Raw genomic sequence first — 25,584 nt, 5'->3', positions numbered from 1 at the left:
AATGTGGCTCTGAGTACTGCCTCTAATTAGGTTATCATTAACAAACAAGCCTCTGCCAGCACTCAAGCCATCCGAGGATGCTGAAAAGATACAGCCTGCATGAAATAAAAAACACAGCATAACACGACTACATCAAAACTGAGCTGTGACCACTGTTTCAAGACACTACAAGGAGGTTTAATGCAGCAATAATGTATAACACTGAGGTTGGAAATGAACAAGCGGACTGCTACAGATATCTGACTTTTCAAAACAGCAGCGAAAAAGCTGCAGGACTCCCTAAAGTCTGCGAAGACCCCCATTAAATTTTAAAGAAAAAGAAAAAGAACAAAGGCTTTAAAATTTGAGTTATTCCTCCAGATCAGGATGAATAACACTCTTTCCCAATGTCTCTCACCCTCTCCTCCCTGGAATGAGGAGCTGTAGTCACATACCCCTTCCAGGCTGGCTCAAACAGTGCAGTCATTCTCCACCTCAGACACAAGTGTGGAGCAAGAGGTTAGGACCCTAGACTGCTGCCCAGAGGGTCAACAGTTCAAATCCCAGGTGGAGAAACTATTACTGGACTCTTGAGCAAGCTACTTTATTCAGACTGCCACAGCAAAAGTAAGAGAAAACAGATAACTATCCTACAGTAGTACATAAGAGACACTGGATACAAGACTCAGCCAAATTAATAATAACAATAATAATAACCTCACACACAATAATGATAGCATGGTACATCCAGACTAGCCACTCAACAACATATTTTAAGCAGCACATATGTAGCACACAAGTGACAGACAGAAAAACGGAGAGATAGAAGTAACTGTTACTGTACAGATGAGCAAATATGTAGAGCAGATTGACAGAAATAGCTAGATGGACAGAACGGTCCCCTCCTTGTTCACGTACTTCCATAGTAACAGATACGTGGCAGATTGTCCAACCTTGTAGGAGCCCTGTGAAGACAGGAGGGGAGCTGGGAAAGAGCAGGAAACGCGAAAAGGTAAACCACAGAAACAGTGGGGCCGAGAGGCCTACAAAGATGAAAGGCACATGTCTGCAAAAAAAAAAGCACACCACTACCAATTAAAAGAGGCCCGAGCCGTGTTTGTGGATGCAGCGCGGTGCTAGAAGCAGGGGAGGGGGCAGTGCACCAGCCTTGCTCTGCACAGCGCAGGAACACCATTACTCACAGAGTGCGACAGGGGTCAGGCTGAGCACGCATACATTAATATCCTGGCTCCGCTAATTGCTTCTCACTTAGACAAATCTTCTGCGAGTCACGCTGGAGCCGCCGGAGCCCGGAGCCCCCCAGGGAGAGCAAGGCAATCAGGGAGGAAGCTGCTGGGAGCGCCTGCAGTGAGAGGGTAGTCCGCCCCCCCCCCACCAACCGCCACCAGCACCGTAGGGGTGGGGGTGCAGGGAGGAGGAGGAGGGCAGTGCCCCCGGAGAGAGGGAGAGGGGAGCACTTCTCTGTGCTTAAAGAGCACCCCATCCCGCCGACCGGGTCCCCAAATGGGCCTGCCGCAGGCCCTCAGATCTCCGCCAAGAAGGAGGAGGCACCCTCACGGCCTTCAGCCTCGTCTCCTTCGTCGCCGACGGGCTGGGTGACGGCCAGGGAATGGGGGGTGGGGTGATGAAACTCAGGCGAATCAAAAACAAAACCCAACAGATCTATGTTCAGATAACGGGGCCGGCATGCGTGTTGCACAGGAACCAGGGGGTGCCACCATGACACCCTTGGCTGCTAAGAAAGCAGAGGGAGCTGGCATCACACCATGTCACGAACAAAGGGTGACCAAGCCCCTGGAATTCGATCGCGCCCGGACTCTGCGTGCAGATCTCAGCAATGCATTCTCTTTTATTTTATTTGGGCGACTGTGTTCTTGGTCACAGCAGAAATCCAGAAAATCACACGGGCCTCTGTGAAGCCACACCTGAAGATCAGGGTGCTCTAGTGGATGGTGAGGGTTACACGTTCTTTCAACGGCATTCACACAGTGGTGTTTGCAGTGATAAACAGAAAAGGAGGCTCTAAAAACGCATGCCTATTGCAGAGGATTGGTAAAGAGGATATTTTACTATCCTGTCCTCAACTAAAAAATCCATACAGGTGTACAGTCACTGACTAAGTCTTGAGTTTTGAAACCCAGATTGACCAGAGCTTGCAGATTTAATAAAAATGAAAAAGAAAGTCAAACCCTACTGATTTTTTTTTTTGTATTTGTACATAAAGATAAAGGAGGTGCTGGACAATACTCCAGTGAAGTGTTTACCATTTACTTCTAGCACACGAAACAATCTGGTTCTGCTCAGGCTGTTTAATGTATAACAAGTGAAGAAACAGCCCAACAAACTACAGAGCTTTAACCGTGACGACGACAACAGAAAAATAAATGCAGCTCTAGTGCCATCTGCAGTCCCTGTGCTCTATTAACTCTTCCTTCTACATAGGCTCGGAAATAAATGCAGACAGACACAGCACAGGTACCGCTCATTAAAAGCAAACTGCCAACACAGAAGTGTGTATGTGAAACTCTTACCACGCCAGGAAAAAACGGCTCCATTTTTCACTCCTCGGCTTCCTAGGTACTGAAAACACCGAGAGCTACGTGATGAGCACAGACCACCAAGAAATCAGAGCAAAGGCCTGCAGGACAGGAGGAGGTGGCGAAGGAGACGCAGATTGCTGGGGCTCTTCGAGCAGAGCAGACTGATGCTGGTCAGGAGGCGGACCATCAACAGAATTTCACAGCTTTACTGGGAGTTGACTTCAAACTTTTCTGGCACAACAGTTGCGAAAGTTTCACAGTTGCGAAATCCGAGAGACCCTGACTGACGCTAACTATTTTTTTGCTCAGCCCTGCAGGTTTGGTACCTACTGACAAGCAATTCTTTTTTTAAGCGTCGGCCTTTCTGGACGCTCTCCGACCCGCACAGCAGGCTCGCCTCAGCAGGCCAAGATGGAGAAAATCTCTGCCCACAAGCAAGCAGGCGCTAGCAGAGTGACCAAGCTCAGTAACATGGTCTGAAGTTTCCTGCTGTTTTCTGCCACCAATTCACTGCGACTGCAGAGAACTCCGCACAGCAGGGAGCGCTCGTAACAGGAGAAGTGATCCGTGCCTTTGCGTCAAGTCTGAGTTCAGTGTGCACGAAAATCAACGCCAGAGAGGACCCTTTACTCCTCCAGCCTCTTTCCTTTAGTTGCTTGGAAAAACAAAACCCTGGAGCGGAGCGCCGAGGGATCAGTCACACCCCCACTGTCCCTTCCCCGCCGAGAGACGAAAGCACCAGTGGCCGTGCAAGGAAGGAGGCAAGAGGTCCGACCCGGAAAGACACAGAGACGCACAAGCAAACCAGCATGGCTGTACCTGGCGGGTGTCTCCGCCAGCACAGCCAGCTGCCCGGAGAGGAACGACACACGCTGGCTGCACATGCCAACACCTCTGAGCCACAGGCCAGAGCTCGCCCAGCAAACCTCCCGCCTCCTGTCATACCTCTCTGGGCTTTACCGCGCTCTTCTACCGGGATTTCCATGTGCGTGGCTTCCTCTGCGTTTACAACAGTGAACCCTCACAGGGGGGCAAGGTGCGGTTTTTTTTTGTAATAACAGAAAAACAAGGACATGCTGTCAGTTTTAGTGCCATGTCGGAGATTCCTCACGTGTAAAACAGAAGTGAGAAGGCGAGAGCAAAGGACAAGAAAGCTGTCGCTGGGGATTTTCTCATCACTGCAAAGGTTTACTGGACAAATAAAACCGAAATGGAAGCTCCTTCCCCGGCCTGCGCAAGCTGGTGTGTAAAACAATGTTTAATGGACTCGAAACACACTGCGGTATTCTCAACATCCACCAAAGCAGAAGCTCCACAAAGTCTGAATTTCGACACTGAACAGAGAAGGTACAGGAAAGAAGAAATGCCGGTGAAAGAAACAGAATGTAGTTGTGCACAAATAATCACTAAAGGTTTGCCACTGCCAGTCATTGTGGACAGATCATCAGCTCTTTTTCTTTGAGCATGCTGCCCTCCAGTGGCTCAACTACAAATTACAACACCGTAAACACAGCAAGAAGACCCCTGTACTACCAAAGCAATGACACACAGTTAACCAAATTTCTAAATTCTATATGTGCTTCCCAAAGAATTTTGTGGATATCATCATATCCACACTTATTGAAGCCCTTGATAACGTGAACGTACGTTATTAATACTGCTGTTCATAATGTATATTAATAACACCAAAAGACTGATCAACCAGACAAAATGTTTTCTCTACTTTTCTGTGTGAAATTAACCTTGACATGCTCCTTTGCAGTCACTGACACAACACACTCTGACACAGGTCCGCCCTCAAATTTATTCATCATATATGAGGCTACACAGCCTCTTTGGTGTTGGTGACAAGCAGGATTTGTGTTCAAATGTGACTGATTTTTCTTCACAGGCAGCAGCTGCACTGTGACAATGATGATTGGTACATGGTGCATATTTACTTTAGTTTCGTAGTAGCAGTTTGCATTCACAAAAACTCCCATCAAAGTCAACTTATTAAGAGGGATTTTTCTCCGTTAGAAGCTATGCAGTTTTACAGATTTTTCTTTCGTCTTGTAAATGTTTAATTGCAAATCGGCAGACGCCTGTCGTTGTGTTCCCTTTTTTACAACAGTCCTTAAAGAATTACTGTTCAGTTTTTGCTCTTTTATAAAGTAAACCAGGCTGCAGTTAGGAAGCGATTAAAAACCTTGTGAGCAACATGTGCTATTTTCACCAAATAAACTGTTCCAGATGTATCTGCAGCTGCGAACAAAAGGGAGGACTGTGTCACAGACAGCTCCGGCGCTCTTTACTACACGCAAAAAAGCACTTAAAAATAAACTCCTACTTTCCTCTCACAGTATTCCAAACTGAACTTTTGCCGGTCACCCAATTTATCAATTCAGACAGAAAGGCAACAGCTTCTACAACTCTTGCACCTCGAGTCGTAACTAACTGCTTCACCAGCGTGCTATAATCCTGCAACTGGGCCGGATCACATTCCAGCTGTCTGTGTGCTTTCTCCGTGGAAAAGGAGGCAACTCACTGCTTCCCGGGACTGAGAAAGAAGCAGAGCTCAGGCCGAAATCAAATGCAAGAGGATAGCAGCACTCACCTCCTGGCTCCAGGCCCGAGACGCTCTGCTGCCTCACAGGATCCAGCAACGACGGGGAGTCACCACCAGCACATCTGGAGGGGACATAGGAAAGGACATGAAAAAAACCAAAGGCCTGAGCTACTCCGTTTGAAGACGTACTCGTCTTAAAAGCAGGTAAAAGAAAGTCTTTTGATGATGTAAGACACCAGGGTGATGCGGAGTGCTGCTGGAAAGGTATTTTCCCCCCCAAAAAAGTAATTTATTCATCTTTAATAACTGAAAATGTCATTTAAAAGTGATGCAAACCCTGTTCTGTTTTGTTCTTTATGTGTATTTGAACCTGACCTTCGCCCCCACCCCCGGGAGGCAGAGGTCTTGGCAGCCCAGATGTGAGGTGCTGGGAAAGGGGGGACACCGCGCCCACACGAGAGAGCGATCGAGCCCCGCTGTCCCGCACGGACCTCCCCCCGCGCAGCCTGCACCGCGGCCACTGGGGTGGCACCAACACGCGGCTCTGCCGGCTCTGGAAGGGGTGATTCGCCGAAACCAGCTTCCTCGCGGACTGCACAACCCGTCCCCCGGCCGGTGAAACACGCGTCAGCGTTTCGCCTGCTTCGATACTACCCATCACCCGTCTGAACACGACACGGCCTGTTAAACATTCCTAAAGACAAACAATCCTAATTTAAATCAACTCAGAAGCTGCCTCCTGTCCCTTAACTACACCTCTCGTCTTATGGATTGTCACCGAGCCCCTGCCTTCACAGTCCACTTTCTCTCCTAACCACAGCCGATTTCTGCTTTTTCACCTTTGTTACAAAGCTCTACATGAAGGCATTTGCTATTCATGTTTAGAAAAAACCTTTATGTGTAGACAATTAAAAGAGTCTTCAATGACGACAACGAAGACGATGAAGATGATGATGCACCTTTAATGTGAGGGCGGGGTGGTGAGCAGGTAGAAAGCAGGGTGGGCCACTGGAGGGAACTCTCCTGTCTGAAAGGGCAGAGGCGTTACAGAGAGCAGGCCCGTTTCCAAGACATTAGTCCAGGCTTCCTGAAGCTGCCTTGGAGATCAACTCTGCCGTCATTAAACAGCTATCCGCTCACAGATAGTTTGGACGACTGTTATTTCATATTTTTTAGGTTGTTTTTTTTTCCTCGGTGAAGGCAATGGAAAAAAAAGATGCACTGGTTATTACACAGTAAAACAATTCCTCTGCCGGCATCCCTCCCCCACAGCGCTCGAAAAAGCCTGAGCTATTGGATTACACACACTGGGCCTTGTGAATGCACGTTTCTATGAAATGAAGTGAAATTTCAACAGCCGAACACGGCAATGCTGCAATATTAGGTCACTCTTTTAAGCAGGAAGGAGGTGGGTCAGACAACTGGCTTGAGGAACATAAAGCTTCAAAGTTCTCTTCTGGACTTATCCATTGGAGGGACCGGAAATAAGTATTTTATTACAGTCCGGCCCAATTAAATTTTCTTTTTACAAGCTTCAGGCAATCATATGGGTATTACCAATTCCAATGAAATGGAAAAGCACATATTACATGCATGAAAACCTAAAGTCGAAGTCTTTTTGATGCACATTTTATTTAGCGTAAGATAATACACACATCCAGCGCCTGGTGTCTCCTTACCAAATACACTAGCCAGCAGCTTGTAAAATCTAAAGCAGTTTTACAGACCACTACTGTGTACTGGCAGGGCAAATTGCTTTCCACTGCCCCATCATGTCTGTGTTCACAGGAGAGTGACACAAGGCAGCTTCCCAGTTACTACTCGTCACTGTCTGCCCAGTGATGGTCCCAGCTTGGACAAGAACAGGCACTCGCTGGCTGCACCATACGGGCCCTCTTTGCATCCACAGCAACGTCAGGTATCAGGTAACTGATCCCATCTATCAGCTGAGATGCTGTGTGCTTCCACAGGAAACAATGTGACCCAAGCTCACATACAGACACAGAGCCCCAACTCCAAACGCAACTCCAATAATGGCTCAGAAAGTGGAGAGCATTTCATCCCGCAGTATACTAATGATGAAGGGTACTTCCCTTGACATTAATCAATGCATGGTATTTAAGTCAGTATGCAAAGCTTTGGAGGTATCAATTCACAGCTCTACGTTTTTGTCAATTATTATAGGAAAAGGTATGTAGTGGAAATCCTGAAAAAGGGTTAACAGAAGTAGTTGGTATCAATACCCTGCTGCAGCCCACAGGCCTTTATAGTAGACTCACATGTCTGTAGGGCAGACTTGACCCTGGCCTCATGCTTGCCTTTGTTACATGTGCAGAACTGAACCTCTGGCTCCCACACCAACACATACTTGCTCACCTGTGGGATACCTGGAGTCTTCTCAAGTCCACTGCACAAAGAACCCCAGAAAAAAACAACAACTTCTTTTTTTCCTTTCTCCAATCGAAAAAGTAACAACTGAAAAACAGATGTGAAAACAGCCTCTGGAAATCTAGCTGGAAACAGAAAGAGGAAGTGCTCCTCCAAGTTCATGGAGTTAGAAAAAGAAAGTCTTGGAAACAGAGTTTAAAGAGCAGCCGGAATAAAGCTGACAGCGCATCCTCTAGTGCGGCAGAGGTCTGGAAGTCTAGCTGGAGATGAATGCAATCCAACAGAGTCAAGGGTGCTGTTTTAGTCAAGGGGAGCCTTGTACACCCTCATGCACAGCTCCTCATTAGTGATTCCCACCGTGGAACTAAACTGAAACTGTAAAGAATAAGCAGTAACAGCTCGATGGACATTCAACCTGTACAACATAACCACCACAGTTGCAAATCGGGCTCCCATTAAAATACAAAACTGGTCTCCTAATGTTTTGCATTACTATTCAACAAGGAAGCAGCCATCTCCTGCTTCCCCGGGCGATCCCATTTCTGTCAGCCCGCAGATGGTCGTGACGCCGGGACTATCTGTACTGAGGAGGCAGCCACAGCATTAAAACCAGAGAGCATTTTTTTAATTCGCTTTACATGGCTGATGTTTCATCGCTCCTTAAGCTTTAGAGACAGCAAAAAGGCATTTGTATACACGATTTAAGATGAAAAGTTCCAAACCTTGAAGTACTTAGTGGTCAGAATGGGAACTTGAAAAAATAGTAATGGAAAAATAAGCTTTTATCAATATGTATGGCAAAGTAGAAAGTGTAGCACCTTGTGCATGGAGTTTGCATGCCACCCATCTGTTCACACCAGTTTCCCCAGGTACTCCAGTTTTCTCCCAACTCCCATTAGTGGGGATCAAGAATGGCCCCCCTTTCCCCATGACTTCATCCTGTCCGGTGTTACAATGATTCTGTCTGTCGGGTCTGCAACAGCTCTGACCCCGGGGATTTCAGGACAGGGTACGGCTGTTGGAGACAACTTGAACACTCCCTAACCACATCCAAAATCAGTTGCGCTATGAATAGGAACTTACAGATGACTTCACCCTGGAAGCACCTGAGTGTATGCATGTCAATGGAAAAACATCTGCAGGGTTGTTTCATTTATCTGAGTAATTCACGTGCTTCCCACTTGAGTCAGAAAACGGTGCTGGGTTCCAAACAAATAAAACACGCATCCACTCCGTTTAAGAGCACAGTAAAACTCAACAGTTACAAACAGCCACATGGGCCTAAACCCAACACAGAAACACCAAACTGTGCCTGTCAAAAGAGGCGATTGCACTTTGCTGTGTGGGAAGGCTCCATCGCTCTGGGGGAAGAGATGCTAGATTCCTGCCACAGCACACTCTGGACACTCAACACAATGCAGCCAGTGAATCTGCAAGCATGCATCCAGAGATACACGTGTTCAAATAGTGCGGACATACACAAGAGGAAGAGGAGGAGTCACCATGCCACTAACATCTTTTAAGCGTGTTTTAAGGCCAAAATTTAGAGCAGGCTTTGGAATGCACATTAATGCAGAAATGTTTTTGGAAATGATGGAAACACAAGAAGGGATATAAACATATTTTCACAGAAAAAAAAAAATTCTTAAGGAATTCTTTTCCCAAGTCTAAGGTGTGGGGTTCGGTGTATTACAAACCGCTTCGCAAGAATGCTGGGCTTAATGCCGGCGAGAGACATTCTCTGCTCTGCCTGCAGGGTAAGGCAACAAGCAAGCCTGTTATGGAGTGCGACGAGGCGTCGGTGCCACGCTCCGGGAGGGAGAGGAGACGGAGGAGAGGAAGGAGGTCACAGGCCCCCCTCAGGGCAGGCAGCGGTCATGTGATCTGCTCACCCCATGCTCAGCACGCGGCTTTGTCAGCTCTGGCAAACACCCCACCGGCCGGACCGCGGCCAACTGCCTGGTACAGCTCTGTGGGGATCTCACTGGCTGCAGGGAGGAAGGCACTGCAGGTCTACTCGCAGTACAAGAGTTACAGGCAGATCTATCAGCACCTTGTACATTAAACTAATTAAGCTGAATATAATCATTGAAACTTGTAGGATTAATAAACTCAGACTGTCATTAAAAATGTATTATATGTGAAAATATTTAACAGCCTTCTGTTAAGAATAATATTTATCTCATCAAATGTATGTATGTTACAGCTAATGGCTAACCAATACATTATCTTTACTTTAATTAGCTGACTGATGTATTAACCAAACTCCTGAGGCACCCATAGTAACAGTTTACATTAAGCCTTGCAGTCTTGCTTTATATGTCTCATGACCACATGGTAACTCTCTTAAAAGGATTCACAGCATTAGGCTCTGATAGCTAAGTGCATGTGTGGTCTCTTAACTTCTCTGCTTCTATACTGTTTGACTCTGAAATGTGTTTTTTCTCCTCTTCCCTTCCCTTTAAAAAAACAGCTGCAAAGAGCATTAAAACTGCAGCTATCACACCACAAATCAAGCCAAAGACTTTGACAGGGCAAGAGAAACTGCCATTAGAGCACCGAGCACGGCGAACCCTGGAGTGCACTACAAAGCGCCATTCACATAAAATATTAGGTACTGACTGATATCTCTTTAACATGAGCAAACGCATTTGCACTGCAACAGAACAGCATACAAAGGTCACTGGGAGCTACCAGCAATGGGGGGTAATACTCGCTTCAACAAAGGTACTCTTAAAAACATGAAGGGGGAAGAAAACTACTCTACTATTCTTCCCCTTCTGCTCCGAAATAGACACTAAGCTGGCACGCAAAGAAGGTTTAGAAATAAGATTATTTTTCTTATTTTTCTTACTTTTTCTTTTTCATAGTGTCCACAAACCTGGGGGAAAGGTCTTATTTTTTCTTTCAGCTTTCACCTTCGTTCTCCGTCTCCTTTCATGGAGCAGGAAGCTCTGATCGTTTTCGGGAAAAAGTACCTGCGGGGCGATCCCAGGAGACTCATTCCTCCTGAAGGACAGCCGCAGGCCTGCTGGATCTGGCGCAGAAGTCACGGACCCCCAGCAGACAGAACCAGGGAGGACAGCTACGGTACAGTACGTTTGCTCATGCAAATTCAACAACCTCAACGAGAAACTATCTCCGTTGGAAATATCAGTTTTTAGCGAGTCACGACAATGATTCATTATGGACAGATAAGACTTTTTATCAAGGTATCAGAGTGGCACTCTAATCACTCTAGACTATCACTCTAATGCCCTGTCAGATACCCCGTCTATTGTAAAATAAACAAAAGAGCACACATACCAAACACAAATAATACTGACACAGGTAGCGCTCATCATCTCTCTGGAGCAGAAGAGAGCCACACAACTCTTTCCCTCCCTCTACCGTTAGAAGCAGCGGCCGGTTGGTTCGGCAAATGCCGTGTTCAAACGCGAGGGCTTTCAGATCGGCTCTGCCCGAAGCTCCCCGGCGCAGCGCCTGCCAGGACGCAGTACCGGGGCGCCGTGCAGCGAACAGCGGGGTTGCACAAGCGCAGTCCTGCTCCACCCTCCTCCTGCGACGCAGCTCTTCTGCCTGCGTCCTCCGGGCCCGGTCACGTGGCCTGGCCCAGCGCAACCCTCGAGCTCCAAGTCCCCCCTCTAGAGAGCCCTCCCATTCATTCAAAACCATCAGACCCGACAGGGGAGCACAGCACCCAGCCCAGGACACTGCAGACGCCAGTACAGCACGGCCCTGGGCAGCACTCAGGACTCCAGCCCTGACCTGGAAGCATGACATACTGCACACGGGTGTAGTGGGAAAAACTGGACAGCAACGGTATCAGGAGGAGTGTGAATTCTAATGAATGAGTAATGAAGCCAATTCATAGAGGGGGATTATTAGGAGCCCATGATTGGTAAGAGCCAATGGGAAATTTGGCCAGGACGCCGGGGTTACACCCCTACTCTTTTCGAGAAACACCCTGGGATTTTTAATGACCACAGAGAGTCAGGACCTTGGTTTTACGTCTCATACGAAGGATGGTGCCTGTTTACAGTATAGTGTCCACATCACTATACTGGAGCATTAGGACCTACATGAACTGCAGGGTGAGCGCCCCCTGCTGGCCCCACTAACACCTCTTCCAGCAGCAACCTTAGTTTTTCCCAGGAGGTCTCCCATCCAGGTACTGGCCAGGCTCACACCTGCTGAGCTCCAGTGGGCTGCCAGTTAGATGAATTAAGCTAACTTAAGGTAACAACAAAAGTGAAACAGTTCAGGTGGGGTGAAGAAACAAACAAGCAACACCTGCAATGTGTCCTCTAGCCCTGACTGACTGGGATATCGAGGTGTTCTTATTTTTTCCCCCTCACAAAACAGGGCTTAAAAAAGGCTCACTTGAAATTGCTCCAGATGGTTCACTTGACGTTGCATGAATTTCAAGCCCGCAATGAGAAAAGAAAATCGAAAGAAGAAGCCAGCGTTGAAACGGGAGGCTCGTGATGTTGCCTCTCATCAAAACATCATAATGAGATGCTACTCTGCAATGGGTGTCATTAGCCTAGAGTCAAGACCAAACACTCAATAAGCGACATGTTCTGAAATGCTGCACTGAATCCTTCAAAGGCTCTGAAAAGGAGATAAAAAGCCTGAGATATGACAGACTGCCTCTTGAATCTCGTGCTCCAGTGGGACCACACACTCCTCGCTTCCCTTTATCAGTATGAAACACCAATGGTTTCTAAACCACCATAGACCACAGCAGCACTCTTTAATTAAAGACCAGCTCTTATTTGAAGTGTCCTTTTTAATAAATACTGTACACAAACAAGTATTCTCTCATTCCAAACACTGGACTTAATTAATGAACCTCAACGTGCAGCCCAATTTAATAGGAAAGTCAAGTTGCTTACTTTAAATCCTTGCATAATTGCAACGCAGGCTGCTGGTTTTTAATTTTTTAAAGATATAATGCCATACCCAGCGTAATTATCCGTGCTTGTCATGAACAGATCTCTTTTTTTTTTCCGGTGCTGACACCAACTGTAGAAGAAAGACTGTGTTATGTAAATGTGCATTTCGTTCCCGGCCCATCTAGCACAAGAATTATACATAGCAGCAGAACATAATACAAAGACAAAAATTAGGTTCAGAGTCACACCATTAAAGGACACTATTGTAATCAGGGTCACCTTTGAACACTGGTGATTGGACAATTAAGGTTTTAGACGCAATAGAACATAAAAACATAACAAAGATGAGCCATTTCCACCCTTCAAAGTCCACCTATTTTCCAGTACTGTACGTAACCTTTCATTCATTTTCAACCACATGATCCAATACAGGGTGCAGCCGGAACCTATCTCAGCAAGAGAGACACAGACACACTTACTATAAGTAACCCTTCTTTGTTTACCTGAATTTGGGGGAATCTACAGTTCGACTCGTCCATCTTTTGCAAGGCAATAGCATCAGAAGTAAAAAACGTTCAAACAGCATTATCGCAGGGACGTACAGCGAACACACCTCCCTGTCTTTCTCGATGACACAGGTCAAGGAATTGGACTGGAAGTGCGGTTCGCTCATTCGCGCTCCAGGTGACTCTCTATGTGTGAAAGCAAATATCTACAGTATCTATATTCACCCGCTGTTCGGAAAAACCCCCTTCAAGCCATAAAAAGCTGGTGGACTGTATCGGTAGACACACCCGTATTGCACCTCTGACAAATTTTTAAATCGTACCAGAGCGAGAAAAAGCTACTGAGCACAGCAGATCGTGGACTGTCAACAAATAAAAATAAAAAAAATATGCCCAGACAGGTCAAAACTGCAAATGGATGGAGTCCAACCATGGTACTTTTGTCATTTTATGGTACATTTAAGACAATCCCCGCAGATTTCTTGCACTTTGCCGTTGACGTGTGTAGTGATCTAAGGTTTTAAAACCTTGCACACCGAGGACAGTTTGCAGTGCTGTGCACAACTATTTGAAATATTTTTTCCCTCGCAATAATAGTATACGGTTTCTTTTTGTTCATTAAAATTTAAATGGGTAAATTAATATTATTATTATTATTATTATTATTATTATGAACCATTTAGGCTTGTATTGTACAGCTCCGTCCTACAACCGCCTTGCATTTCATCAAGTAGCCTCCAATTTGTATAGACCGCCATTACCGTGGCTCATTAAATATAAAACTATAAGCAGTACGTCTCAAAATGGGCAATAAGGCAATGAATTTGCTACGACACGCCGCCACCTCCGTTTTATCGTGTAATTTCATCACATTGACGACCCCATCAAACAGGCGAAACTACGAACCTTGAGCGCCGCCATGTTGATGAACCGCCGACAGTCCGCTTATAAAAAACGAGAAACTTCAGCAAGGCCCCAATACTGGTGCTTTTATTCCAAAACAACCCAAGTTTCTTATTTTTTAAAGTGCTTTTTCCCTCAAGTTTTTTCAAAATCGTGTTTAATTCTACAGTTTAGACCGATTTTTGTGGGGGGAAAATACCGCCTGTTAGTTTCCAGCCCTGCAGGGGGGTGCAGGCCGCAGTCCGGATTAACCAACCGTCCGAAAAAGCGATTTTACCGCCTTTTTAAAAAAAAAAGGCCTTCACGTATTTGGTAAACAAAAGTTTTTTTTTTTTTTAAATGAACATCTTACTCGAATATAATATAATGAAACAGGGAGTAAAACAAAAAAGACTCACCGCTTTACCGAAACGTCCGGCGCAAGACAAGGGGGGACGGGGTCGTTATCAAATTGGCATCCGTAGAAAAAGAAACATTGCCAAATCTGAGGCATATTAAATCTTAATCGCTAAAATTACCGCTTTTTGACTCTTTCAACGATGTTCAAGTTGTGACCATAACTTGTTCACCGGCGCCGCTACAAGACCGTGGGCGGCGCGGAGGAAGCGGAGCGGCTCCGTTCCTCTCCGCCAGGACCCTGGACTTGAAGGGAAAACACACGCACTTCTCTCAGAAACACGGGTTTGTGTCGTGTGCGTAGCTCTGCTGCTTTTTTTCACGGGCCCCGGGTGCCACTGTGGACTGTGGACTGGAGCGCCTTCTGTGTGGAGTTTGCATGTTCTTCTTGCGCTCACGCGGGTCTTTGGTTCCCTCTTCCAGGCCTCGAACATGCGGTCTGACCACGTGATCAGCTCTGGATCGTAAAATAAATGCAAGATCCCACCCCACCCACACAAAGACACACAGGGCCCAGTGAAGGTGGAAGAGATTTTAAATGGCTGACTACAACAATAAAGGGTGAAATGTATTTGCAGCTCAGTGGCAGTTCGTTGGGAGGTCCTAACCCACTCAGAAGTTGCTGCTAGGACACTCAGCTATGTCAGCCACTCTCACTGGCCCCCCAAGAAAGAGCATTTTCACTCCCAGGCGTGACCCCTGCCCCCCGTCCCTCAAGGCTGGTCTATCCAGACTCGACCGCCAGCTGTTGAAGCCAGACGGTACCAGGTAACTCGAAGCAAGGCACGGTCAGGGCGTCTTCTGTTCTGGCATGAGTGGAAAGCATCCCTTCTCAAAGGGCGATTTCTGTAGATTGTCCATGAGCTCATTTTGGAAAATGTATAATATCAAATATTGCAAACCTGTTTTTTATGAAGTCATATGACTTAAGCTCATTATTGTTATCCTAAGGAAAAATTCCATCTCCAGCGATAAAAAAAAAAGAGCTATTGATGTGAAACTTGAAACGGCTCCATTTTCATTGTGCATTAGCAAATTCTTCTGGATTTAAGTTTTATCTTCTCTCCTGACTAGAGGGCCAGCTGGATCCAAGTTTGTTTTTGATATAGAGTTCAAGTACTGTAAATTGTTCCCCCGCCCGAAACCTCCAGATTACTCAGCTGCATGACTTGTTTGTAACAAATGTTACCATGGAAAACAAAGCCTCTCCCCGTCTATAAAGGATTCTGATGTTTTACAATCCTTGGATTGCCATTAATCCCTCTGCTGTACCCTAGAGATGGCATCCACGAGTGTGAAATGCTTTGATTTAATCCTTACATGGTAAAATCCCGAGTCGTGCTGTTGGTAAATGAGCATGCCCTTAATTTAACTACTGTACACAGCAATCTAGATCACCTGTTCCACAAGCTGAAGAACTGGGGATATCACATATAACACACAGACATGTTGCAAACAATTGTCTCCAACAATAGTGTAATAGTTTTTGCTGACAGAGATGGCTCTTAAAAGTTTATTGAACACTCACTCATCTTAAGACTTTTAGGGAGCACCGGTAATCATTACTTACACTTGTTTTTTGGATAACATTTACAAGAAATCCCAAAGCCCCCTTGCTAGGAAAAACAAGAAATCAAAGCCCCTCGGACAAAAAAAAAATAATACAGAGAGTTTAAAAATATAGCACTTGCAGAAACAGGAAATAGCATTGATGGAGATGAAGGATGACAATCTGGTTCACAAGTGGCTGCTTCACATGCAGCAACACAGTTGAAGGCACTGCACTTCTGCCAGCGTGCAGGTAGTGGGGAAATCAAGTTCTTTTAAACACCTTGAATAGTATTGTCAAAATCCAGCCAGGGTACAAAAAGCAAAAACACATGGGAAGCCCAGATGTGCTGTGGTGTAACTTAAGTTTATTTTTAATTCCACAAATTTTTCAAAAAAATTACAAAATACTCAAATGGAGAAAACACAGGACTCACAATTGTTTTAATTGTTTCTACTTTGTTTACATTGTGTTATCCCATGGCAAACTACTCATATATACAATAAGCTTCAAGATACCATTATATATATAAATTTAGCAGTCAGAATTTACATTCTGCTATTGCCAGTTTGAAACAAGAAGCTAAACCATTGACAACACTTAACATCATAGGTTTGATACACGGAAGCAAAAAAAAAACCGAACTGAAATCTGATGCCAATTCATGGTACTGGACACAGTGACAGGGACGTGGCCATGTAAAATTCAGGATGTAGCGCTCATCAACTCACAGCTTCTCCATTCTGTGAGGAAAAATAGTTGTAAAAAGTAAAAATCAGATGGGCGTGCATCTCTTGCCCAGGTTTTTCAAGAATCTAGGTAGTGTTCAGACTGACTCAAGAACGACCTTCGGGTTGGTCTTTTCCACTGAGGAAGTCAGAGATGCACACAATTCCCTTGGGGGTTAATAAACATTTCTGATGTTCATGAAAATCGCCCAGAGGGGCTCAAAAACGAACAACTGGAACGGGAACAAAACAAAACAAAAAACAGGGCAACGGCCCATGAATTATTCTACACGTTCTGACGTTAAGTCACGTGAAAGCGATCACACTGAAACCTAAGAAGCCTACAACGGCAAATAAAGCCCTCGACTCCGAAGACGCGAGAGCCCTGGTCAGCCCTGCGCCTCGGGAACTCTCAGGCCCCCAGACCCACAAACCCGAGACTCGAGTCTCTCCGCCAGCCCATGCTGCCGCCCCCGCTGATCCACTGAGCCTACATTCACTCAACCGCCCACATCATCACTGCCCCTCCCACCAGCCAGCAGGGTGCCCGAGGGGCTCTTCTGGGGGGAACCCTGGAGCTGGGAACACCCAGAGGGGATTAAAGCCTACTTCTAGGAAAGAAAAGGTCCTCACCGTAGTCTTTAAAGAATCACAGTACAACACAAAGAAATGCCATGAGACCAAAGCCGACAGACTGAAATGAAGTTAAGTTGTAATGGATCTGCTTTGTGAAGAGATCTTGACTTCACATTCCACTACTCACCTTCTCCCTCGCTGAAAAGGGACTGAAGGATGACTAGCCTTAAAAATAATTCTTTGCTCCTTTCCTTAAAATAACCTATTAATAACCTAAATAATCTGATGGATTTCTTTTTTAAAAAAAACAACTTTGGTACTGGGAATATCTCCAAGCAAGGTATCAAATCGCAGACAATTTAAAAGTGCATTTTCTTTTTGTAAACCCAATTCTGCATTCCGTCTATGACCACTTCATAAAGATCCGAACCACAGACTGCGTGGCCTGTCAGTGCAATTCACCCCTCCTGACAACCTTCCCATGAGCCTCTCGTAGCGAGTTCCAGCTTGAAACCCGCCCTCCTCGACTCTCACAGAACGTTAAAGATGTAAAAGAAGACATGAACATGTGCATGGGTTGTTTGGAAATGAATACAAAGGATGGCAGTCATGTACAATGGAAAAAAAACCTGCATTTTTGACTGCAAAGCATGACGTCTTTAAGGATGACAGGAAAACAATTCAAAAAATAATTTACAGAGTTGTTGATCAAGACGTACTGTACCGTTATGCCTGTAACCCTCTACTGCACACCAACAGCTTCAGAAACCATTTTTCCTGCTGAAATAATGCCATCGTGCTCCCCTTTGAAACAAAGGGATAATGCTTTAGAACAATAATATTTGAGGTCTAACACCTTGGTTAGGAGTCCACACCTAATAATAATAACAATAATAATAATATATATTTATATTTTTATTTACAGACTCAAAAAAAGCCATGCTGCAGAATTGAGCTCTCTTTAAAATTATGAAAAACTTCCTACAATGTATTAAAATAACTGTTGAATTTTAGATAGCACTTGAAGATTTAGGATATACTGCCTAACTGCTTTTTTATTTTTTTCTTTCGTTAAGCACAGTGACAAAGTGACTTGTATTCTAGCACCTACAAGAACTGCCAGGAGGTTCTCCAAATATCGTCATGCAGGGAGTCGCAACCAGTCTTGAGAAAGTGTCTTTACTCAATGAATATCGTATATGAAATAAAGTCCTGTTTCTGTTAAAAAAAAATAAAAAACCGAAAAAAGATCAAAAAATCTTCAGAAGATCTGTCAATCTTTTTTTTTTCTTCTTAATTTAAATTGTTCATAGGATATTGACTGGAGATCCTTCCACAGAACCTTGTCCATAAAGGTGTGTCCCACACTCACGGCACCGCCTTCCCTCGCCGATTACAGCTGCTTGTCACTTTCTTTCTTCAGGCGGCTGGAACAAAAACAGACGGTTACAGCGAAACGTTAGTGCCTGCTCCGTGGCCATCCTGAAGGCTGACATCTGAACGCACAGAAGACACGGTTCCTTGAACACAGGACCAAGCACAGCCAGGACGGGGACACTATACTGTAACGAGGCGCTGTTCTTCGGGTGAGACATATAACCGAGGTCCTGACTCTCCGTGGTCATTAAAAACCCCAGGGTGTTTCTCGAAATAGTAGGGATGTTACCCCTGGCGCTCTGACCAAATCTTCCCCTGCCCTTTACCAATCATGGCCTCCTAATAACCCCCGTCTCTGAACTGGCGACATCACTCTGCTCTCCTCCCCACTGAGAGCTGGGGTGTGGGGAGTGTTCTGGCGCACTATGGCTGCCGTCACATCACCCAGGTGGGGCTGCACACTGGGGGGTGGTGGAGGGGATCCCCACGACCTGTAAAGTGCTTTGAGTGGAGTGCCAAGAAAGGCGCTATAACAGGTGTGAGGAATGATTATTTATGATGTTTGTAATGGACTGTCTACATCGTGTGGTGCTGCCTTGTGCACTGTAAGAACTGCTCTCCTCCACTGTCCGCAGGCTGGCCTCACCTGTAGTAGTCCTCCTGGCCGGGCAGGGGCCCCCCGTGCACGTGGTGGTGGCCGTGGAGCCACTGCTGTTCCATGGCCAGCCTCTGCAGCTCCGCGGACTGGGCATGCATGGCCTGCAGCTGGTGGGCCGCAGACATGGGGGGCGGCAGCGCTCCCGGCAGGTCTCGGGGATACGGGGTGCCTGCGGAGAGACGCGGGAAAAAAAAGCCTTTTGGAAAAGTCACCCATAAAGGATGAAAGAGTACATTAATAGAGGTTTATCACTGGGTGAAAGTATAGTTTAAATTGTGCCATGCATGATGTGAGGGGTCTTTTATACCAGCAGGATTATCTTTCATTTAAGTCATAAACCAGGCTTCTACTGTATAAACTTCCAGAGATGTTTGAGGGGACATCATACTAGGTGGAAATGGACTCTTTTTCCGATGAAGTGTCTTAAACTCTCCTAGAAAGTTCTCAACTACGTAGGGAGGGAAAAAGCATCACTTCCCATATTCATTAACAAAATCCCAGCTCCCTCCGCAACACAGGAACAGTTATTTCTATTTCACACATCCACTTCGGGGTGGGTGTAAGATCTCAAGACGAGCTGCAGCAGACGAGGCTCAAAGCTTGCGGAGGAGATCATCCCTCGGAGAGAGAGAAACGAAGCGGAGGAACTGGGGCAGAGCCAGCTGTTCTGGGGGCTCGTGGGCTCTGTAGCCGGGGAGTCCTGGGAGGGAGGCCGGGTCGAGCTGCACAGCCACCTGAGCCAATTCAGCGCAACACTCACCAAGTCCAAGCTCTGAGCACATCTGCTTTAACGGGTAGCTAAAACAATGAAACAGCACGCATGTCCTTACCAAACACAGGATGCCGGAGCATCTCATGCTCGTGGGGGGGCTGTCCCAGCAGCGGGTTGGGGATGGTTCCGGGAGGGTAGGGGAAGCGGGCCAGGTGGGGTCCTGCTGCCAGGGGGTCCACCAGGGGGTGAGCACCAGAACCTGCAGCACACAGCACAGCCGGGTCAGTACAGAGCGCCGGGATCCACGCTGCACAGAACCCCACACACACAGCGGCAGACAGCAGGACCGACTGCCTGTCCCATCGGCTCTCACTCGCTTAGGACAGACTCTTCAATTAACTCCCCAAGAGCCATCGGTACCAGACACGGACACCGTCTCCTGAACAGAAACCGCACCAAGAGAACACATGCAAGTACAAGCACAAGGAATACAAAAGAACATGATCTGAAATACAGTGTAACTGTCAAAGACTGGTACATACGTTAATCAGATGAGTACAGTTTTTATAAGCTGAATTAATGAAGGAGTCGATGCATAAACACCCCCACCGTGAACGGAGGTGGCAAAGGTAAGCAGGGTTATCATCCATTACACACATCTTGCATGAAGCACGGACGAGCCGTTTAAAAACACCGAAGCATCTCTACGGTTTTTAGGAGAGCTGGACAGTTTCACCGCGGTGCTGTGAGGCAAAACCATTCTAAAAAAAAAAGCACTGACGCACACTTGATCATGCCGGTCAGATGCAAACCGACCACAGGCGCATCTCCGGCTTCCTCTATTGCAGAGTTGCAGGTTTAAACAGCCCGAGGGACTGGGAAACCAGAACCCTCCCCCCCACCCTCCTCTCCCACAGCAAGCTCTCCTCAAACCAGGCTCTTCGAGGTCCATTACCAGTGCCGACTTTTTTTTTTTTTTTTGGAGTCGCCTTCCTCCCCGCTACGGAAGGCTTTTTGCTTTGATAAGAGGAGCCACCCCCCCCCCACGTCGCCTTCACGCGCGTGACACCGCTCACCGCTCAGGATGTATCATCGCCAAGGACAAAAAAAAAAAAATATAAATAAAAAGAAACAAAGAGTCACCAGAATCAAAAATGTAAGCTTAGGAACTAACCCTCAAAGTGCCTGGTTATGGGGGAGCAGGTCCCACATTTCTGAACCATGTGCTGCTTTCCCGCTCTGATCCGTGCTGGGGAGTCAGTGCCCTCACCTTGATGCAGCGGGTCCTGCTGGTGCAGGTGCAGGTGCGAGTGGATGTGCGAGTGCTGGTGGTGGTGGGGGGTGACGTTGAACATCTGCAACCGGGCGATGGGGTCGTTGGCCACGGAGGCCATGCGCTCGGCGTGCAGCCTCTCGGCCGCCAGTCTGTCGGGGTAGCTCATCTCCGGCCGCAGCTGGGGGCCGGCCAGCGCCAGTCTCTCCCTCTCCAGAGGGTTCAAGCCCGGGTGGAAGGAGGCGAAGGGGTGCGGACCCGCCATGGGCGGGAGGGTGATGGCCCCGTGCCGGGCAAAGTGCTCCATGGGGTTGGCGGCGGGGTGCAGACTGTCCAGCTCGGGGGGCTTGACCTCGAACCCGGGCTTCATCCTCTCGCGCAGCTCGCGCTCCCGGATCTCGCGCTCCCGGATCTCGCGCTCGCGCAGCTCCCGCTCGCGCATGCCGGGGTCCGCGTTGTAGAGGCCGGGCATGTGGTAGGCGAGGAGGGGGTCGGCGGGGTTGAGCGACACGAAGAAGGGGTGGTTGCGGTTGGTGGGCGACATGACGTGGGGCCGGGCGTACTCGCTGAGCGTGCGCAGCGCGGGCGTGTCGGGGCCGATGTAGGGCGGCACGGCGGCGATGGTCGTGGGCGGCGGCTCGAAGGGCGGCCGCAGGTGGGCCGGGCCGGCCATGGGGGCGTCGCCCATCCGGCCCTCGTGGGAAGAGCTGGAGGCCTTCTGCGGGGAGAACAGGGGACAAGACGGACACGCCGCCATCAGACACCGCGAGCTTCCCGGCGGAGGACTACCGCTGCAGGCCGCTCAGCTACAGCCCTTCAGTACGGCGTGAAGGCAATGCCTTGACGGCAACCGGGGCGTTAAAAGTTACCTGCAAAGTTACCGATCGGTATCGCGCTGGGGGAAAATGAAAGAAAACAGGGCTCCGACAAACAGGCAAAACGGAAATGACGACGGGCAGCGGGACGCAGACCAACAGCTTCTCGCCGCTGGTGAGCTGCCGCATCCAATCCGCACCCGTGGGGGAGTTAGGGAAGGAGGAAAGGAAGATACGTACGGCAGCTCTCTCCACCTCCCTCTCCCTCTCGCGCTCCCTCTCGCGCTCCTTCTCCTTCTCCCGCTCCTTCTCCTTCTCCTCCCGGGCCTTCTGCTCCGCCTCCCGCTTCGCCCGCTCCAGCGCCTCCTCCCTCTTCTTCGCCAGCTTGGATGCCGCCAGGGGCGTGAAGTACAGGTCCGACCGGGCGCAGGAGTTGTACCCCCGGTCCAGGTGCTTGTAGAACCTGGAAGGCAGGGAGGCGCCCCGTTAAAGCAACTCCCCTTCCCGGGATCTCCGGAATGCAGACCGACGCGCGCGACGGAGGTCCGTCGTTTTTCGGGATCGGGGAGAAACGGGGAACCATCTGGTACTGAAACCTCTCCTCCTCTCCTTTTATGCATTTAAATCCAAATCTAGCACTCAAGATAGCTGAATCCATTAAGGATCCCTGAAATAACATCCAAACCATTCATCTCCGTGCTACTCGGTTACAGCACAGTAACTTTCCATTGTTTATGAGGTTGTCAAGAGACTAAAAATGGGGAGAGAAAGTTCAGAAACAATCAATCCGTTTCTCAGAAGGATGCGGATGAACCGCAGTGCAGAAGACTCCATGAATCTTGAAGGTTGATCACACTGAGCAAACACAAGCCCATCAAGCACACAACTCCATAATTTGGTCATCTTTCCTCTGGAAAATAAAGCTGACAGAACATACCCTTATACCTCCATTACATCCTTCCAACCTTCAGTTTTCCTTAGGAAAGCTGACAGCACAGGGAGGTCACATAAAGGAAGGGTTCTCACACAGCGCAGAAATACTAAGTCAGTGTTAGAGGGCTTGCACGTGCTTGGGTCTATTCGAGACCAGACGTTTAAAAACAAGAAGCCAGTATGAATCACTAAGGAGCCACGCCATACAAAGCACACAAACTGCAAGGGTTTAGGAAAGAAAATGCTGAAGCAGACTAGCCCAGGCTAACACATCATGTATGATGGGTCACAGCTGAGCTTGTGATTAGATTTTAAGAAGGCTGTGGATTCACATCCCAGGTGGGACGTTGTTGTTGGACTTTAGGAAGGTACTTCACTGCAGTAAATATGCAATTGCTCCATAAAGTCTTTAACTCTATGTAGGGGTATCAATTTAAGTCCCTTTCACCCCTTATTTTTGTGTGTTTATTTCCAGATTCGATCTGGAGAGGCAAACCAGGAACTGACAGAAGGAAAACTGAACTGAAACAAAAGCTGTCTTTTCAATGTCCATCCCCACCTCAAGCGGCCGCCTCCTGTGCGATTCATGAGCTTGAGGCCCCAGCCGGGAGGAGGATGGGTGCTCCCTTCAGACTAGCCCTGCCTGCACATCCAAACAAACTGGGCTTTGCCTCCTTCCCCACTCATGTTCAATTGAGAAGAGTGGCCGCTTACAGATAGAAGTGTATCAAAACAACTGAGAAACTCAGCGGAATACAGAAAAGGGATAGTTACACCGAGGTTAACGATGACAAAACCTTTTCACGCGCATCACTCGGTGCTTGCTACGCTACTGACGTACTCGAGAGCTTATTCCTCCGGGATGAGATGTGTTTGAGCGGAGAAAGAAAGGGGACAGAACACCTCCAGCAACAAGAGCAAAACAGCTGGCTGGCAAAGCCTGAAGGGCGCACACCCCGAAAAAACAAGTCAGAAAACCTCGTTAAAAACCTGGAGACCCCCCGACCCAGAGCCGGCTCCTGAACCTACCTTGCCGACTGGCTGGCGTGGCTGGGCGTGTTGACCACGGTGGGCTCGGGAGACGGGCTCCTTTGGGGCGGGGGGGGGCTCTCGGGCTCCTCCGTCTCATCCAGGGGCTCCTCCTTGATCTGAATGGGCGGCCCCCCCGGGGGCCCGGGGCAGGACGCGCCGACGGAGGGGGGCAGGGGCGTGGAGATGGAGGCCGAGGGCGGCTGCAGGCCGGGTGGCAGGGCAGCGGAGGAGGAGGAGGACGAGGACGAGGACGAGGACGAGGAACTGGTGGGCGCCGAGGAGGGGGGCAGGACCGGGGAGCCCCCGGGGATGAAGGGGTGCTGGGAGAAGGGGGGCTGGGCCGGGACGGGGTGGGGGGCGGAGGCGGAGGGGGGCGGGGCAGAGGGCGGGGGCAGGGGCAGCGTCTGGGACTGCGTGAGGACGGGCGGCTGGGCGGGGGGGGCCTGCAGCTGCTGCCCCTGGGGCATGAGCTGCAGGGGGGGCGGGTGGGGCGGCGGGGGGTGGTGGGTGGACAGGGAGCTCAGCGGCTTCAGGGCCGGCGGCGGGGGCAGGTTGGAGGGCATCTGGGGGAAGGGAGGGGGCGCGGACAGGTGAGGGGGGTGCTTGTGCGGCTGCGGCGTGGCCATCTGGGGGATGGGCGTGGTGGGCGGGGGCTTGATGTGGGGCATGGCCAGGGGCGCCGGGGGCAGCGGCTGCTCGCGGGGGGGCTGGGGCGGGGCGGCAGCCTGCAGGGGGGGCTGCCCCTGGGAGGGGGGGGTGTGGGGCGGCGGCAGGGGCTGCGAGTGCCCCGGGGCCAGGGGCTGGCTGGGGAGCGGGGGGGCCGGGGGCACCTGAGACTGAGAGGAGGCGGCGGCGGCCATGCCGTACGGCTGAGGGGGCAGAGGATGCTGCAGGAGGGAGGGGCCGCCCTGCAGCGGGTGGGGCAGCGGCACGTGCAAGGGGGGCTGCGAGGACTGCGGGGGGGCCTGGGGCGCGGCCTGTGCCTGAGACAGCCCCTGCAGGGGCGAGTGGGGGGAGGGCAGCCTCTGGGGAAGCAGCACGGGTCCGGGCTGCATGAGCGACAGCGGGGAGGGCTGGGGCTGCTGCTGGCCCGGGACCGAGGGGGGCTGGGGGATGGGGGGGGACACCTGGGGGGGCGCGGAGGGAGGGGTGGAGGCGGGCAGCTGCGCAGGGCAGGCCTGAGGGGCAGCCGCGGCCTGCAGGGGGCCGCCCTGAGACTGGATGACGGGGGGGTGCTGCGCCTGCAGCACCTGCTGCTGGGCCGAAGAGTCGGAGTCGCTCTCGTTGTCCCGGGGGCTGGGAATGCTGGGGGAGGAGCTGCGGTTGTCCTGGTCGATGTCCTTGGGGTCGCTGCTGCCCTCGTCGTTGACGCTGCGGCTGTCCGAGCTCTCCCCCTCGCCCTCCCCCTCGCACTCGGACGGGGAGTCAGGCCGGCTCATCTCCTGGAAAACCCAACCGCAATGTCAGTGTGGCCGCGAGCCGGCTCCCTGCCTCCTGCGCGGACACGGCGGTTTCTGACATCGCCACGAGGCCGCTCTGCTGAACCTTTTCATTTTCTGAACAAAACTGTGCACGTGCTATAAAACTCAACTCAAGGACCACGAACAAGGCTTCTTGCTTTCCTCCAGCGTAATCAACTAAAACTACACAGACCCCGCAGCTCTAGGAGGTCAAATTAAATTCGCTCAATAAAATGCGAGGTTTGGGGTTAGAAAGGCAGCAGATGGCAGCACCGCGCTCAAGCTTCGTGCT

At 49.3% G+C, this 25,584-nt stretch overlaps 2 protein-coding genes across 7 annotated transcripts in view; both read right to left on the bottom strand.

The window, feature by feature from the left end:
* samd11 (sterile alpha motif domain containing 11) overlaps positions 1-5,216 on the bottom strand; it is a 121,752-nt gene extending 116,536 nt beyond the window's left edge. The window contains exon 1 of the mRNA XM_088617196.1: positions 5,137-5,216. The gene's annotated coding sequence lies outside the window, so the exon portion shown is untranslated. The remainder of the gene's footprint in view (positions 1-5,136) is intronic.
* Positions 5,217-16,075: 10,859 nt separating this feature from the next.
* The window catches only part of rerea (arginine-glutamic acid dipeptide (RE) repeats a), a 153,254-nt gene continuing 143,745 nt past the window's right edge, over positions 16,076-25,584 (bottom strand). For 4 of the 6 annotated variants that reach the window (XM_088617187.1, XM_088617188.1, XM_088617186.1 and 1 more), the window contains 6 exons: positions 23,830-25,274; positions 22,108-22,330; positions 20,954-21,770; positions 19,898-20,038; positions 19,056-19,236; positions 16,076-18,459 (listed from right to left, as the gene is read on the bottom strand). In XM_088617187.1, the coding sequence (XP_088473313.1) occupies positions 18,426-18,459; positions 19,056-19,236; positions 19,898-20,038; positions 20,954-21,770; positions 22,108-22,330; positions 23,830-25,274 (2,841 nt within the window). In that variant the 3' untranslated portion in view covers positions 16,076-18,425. The remainder of the gene's footprint in view (positions 18,460-19,055; positions 19,237-19,897; positions 20,039-20,953; positions 21,771-22,107; positions 22,331-23,829; positions 25,275-25,584) is intronic. The other 2 variants (XM_088617189.1, XM_088617191.1) reach the window with 1 other exon arrangement.

Source organism: Lepisosteus platostomus, chromosome 23, assembly GCF_059453375.1.
Source record: "Lepisosteus platostomus isolate fLepPlt1 chromosome 23, fLepPlt1.hap1, whole genome shotgun sequence".
NCBI classification, from domain to species: domain Eukaryota; kingdom Metazoa; phylum Chordata; class Actinopteri; order Semionotiformes; family Lepisosteidae; genus Lepisosteus; species Lepisosteus platostomus.
Note: the sequence above shows the minus strand (reverse complement) of the source record. Positions and strands in the feature narration are given on the sequence as shown.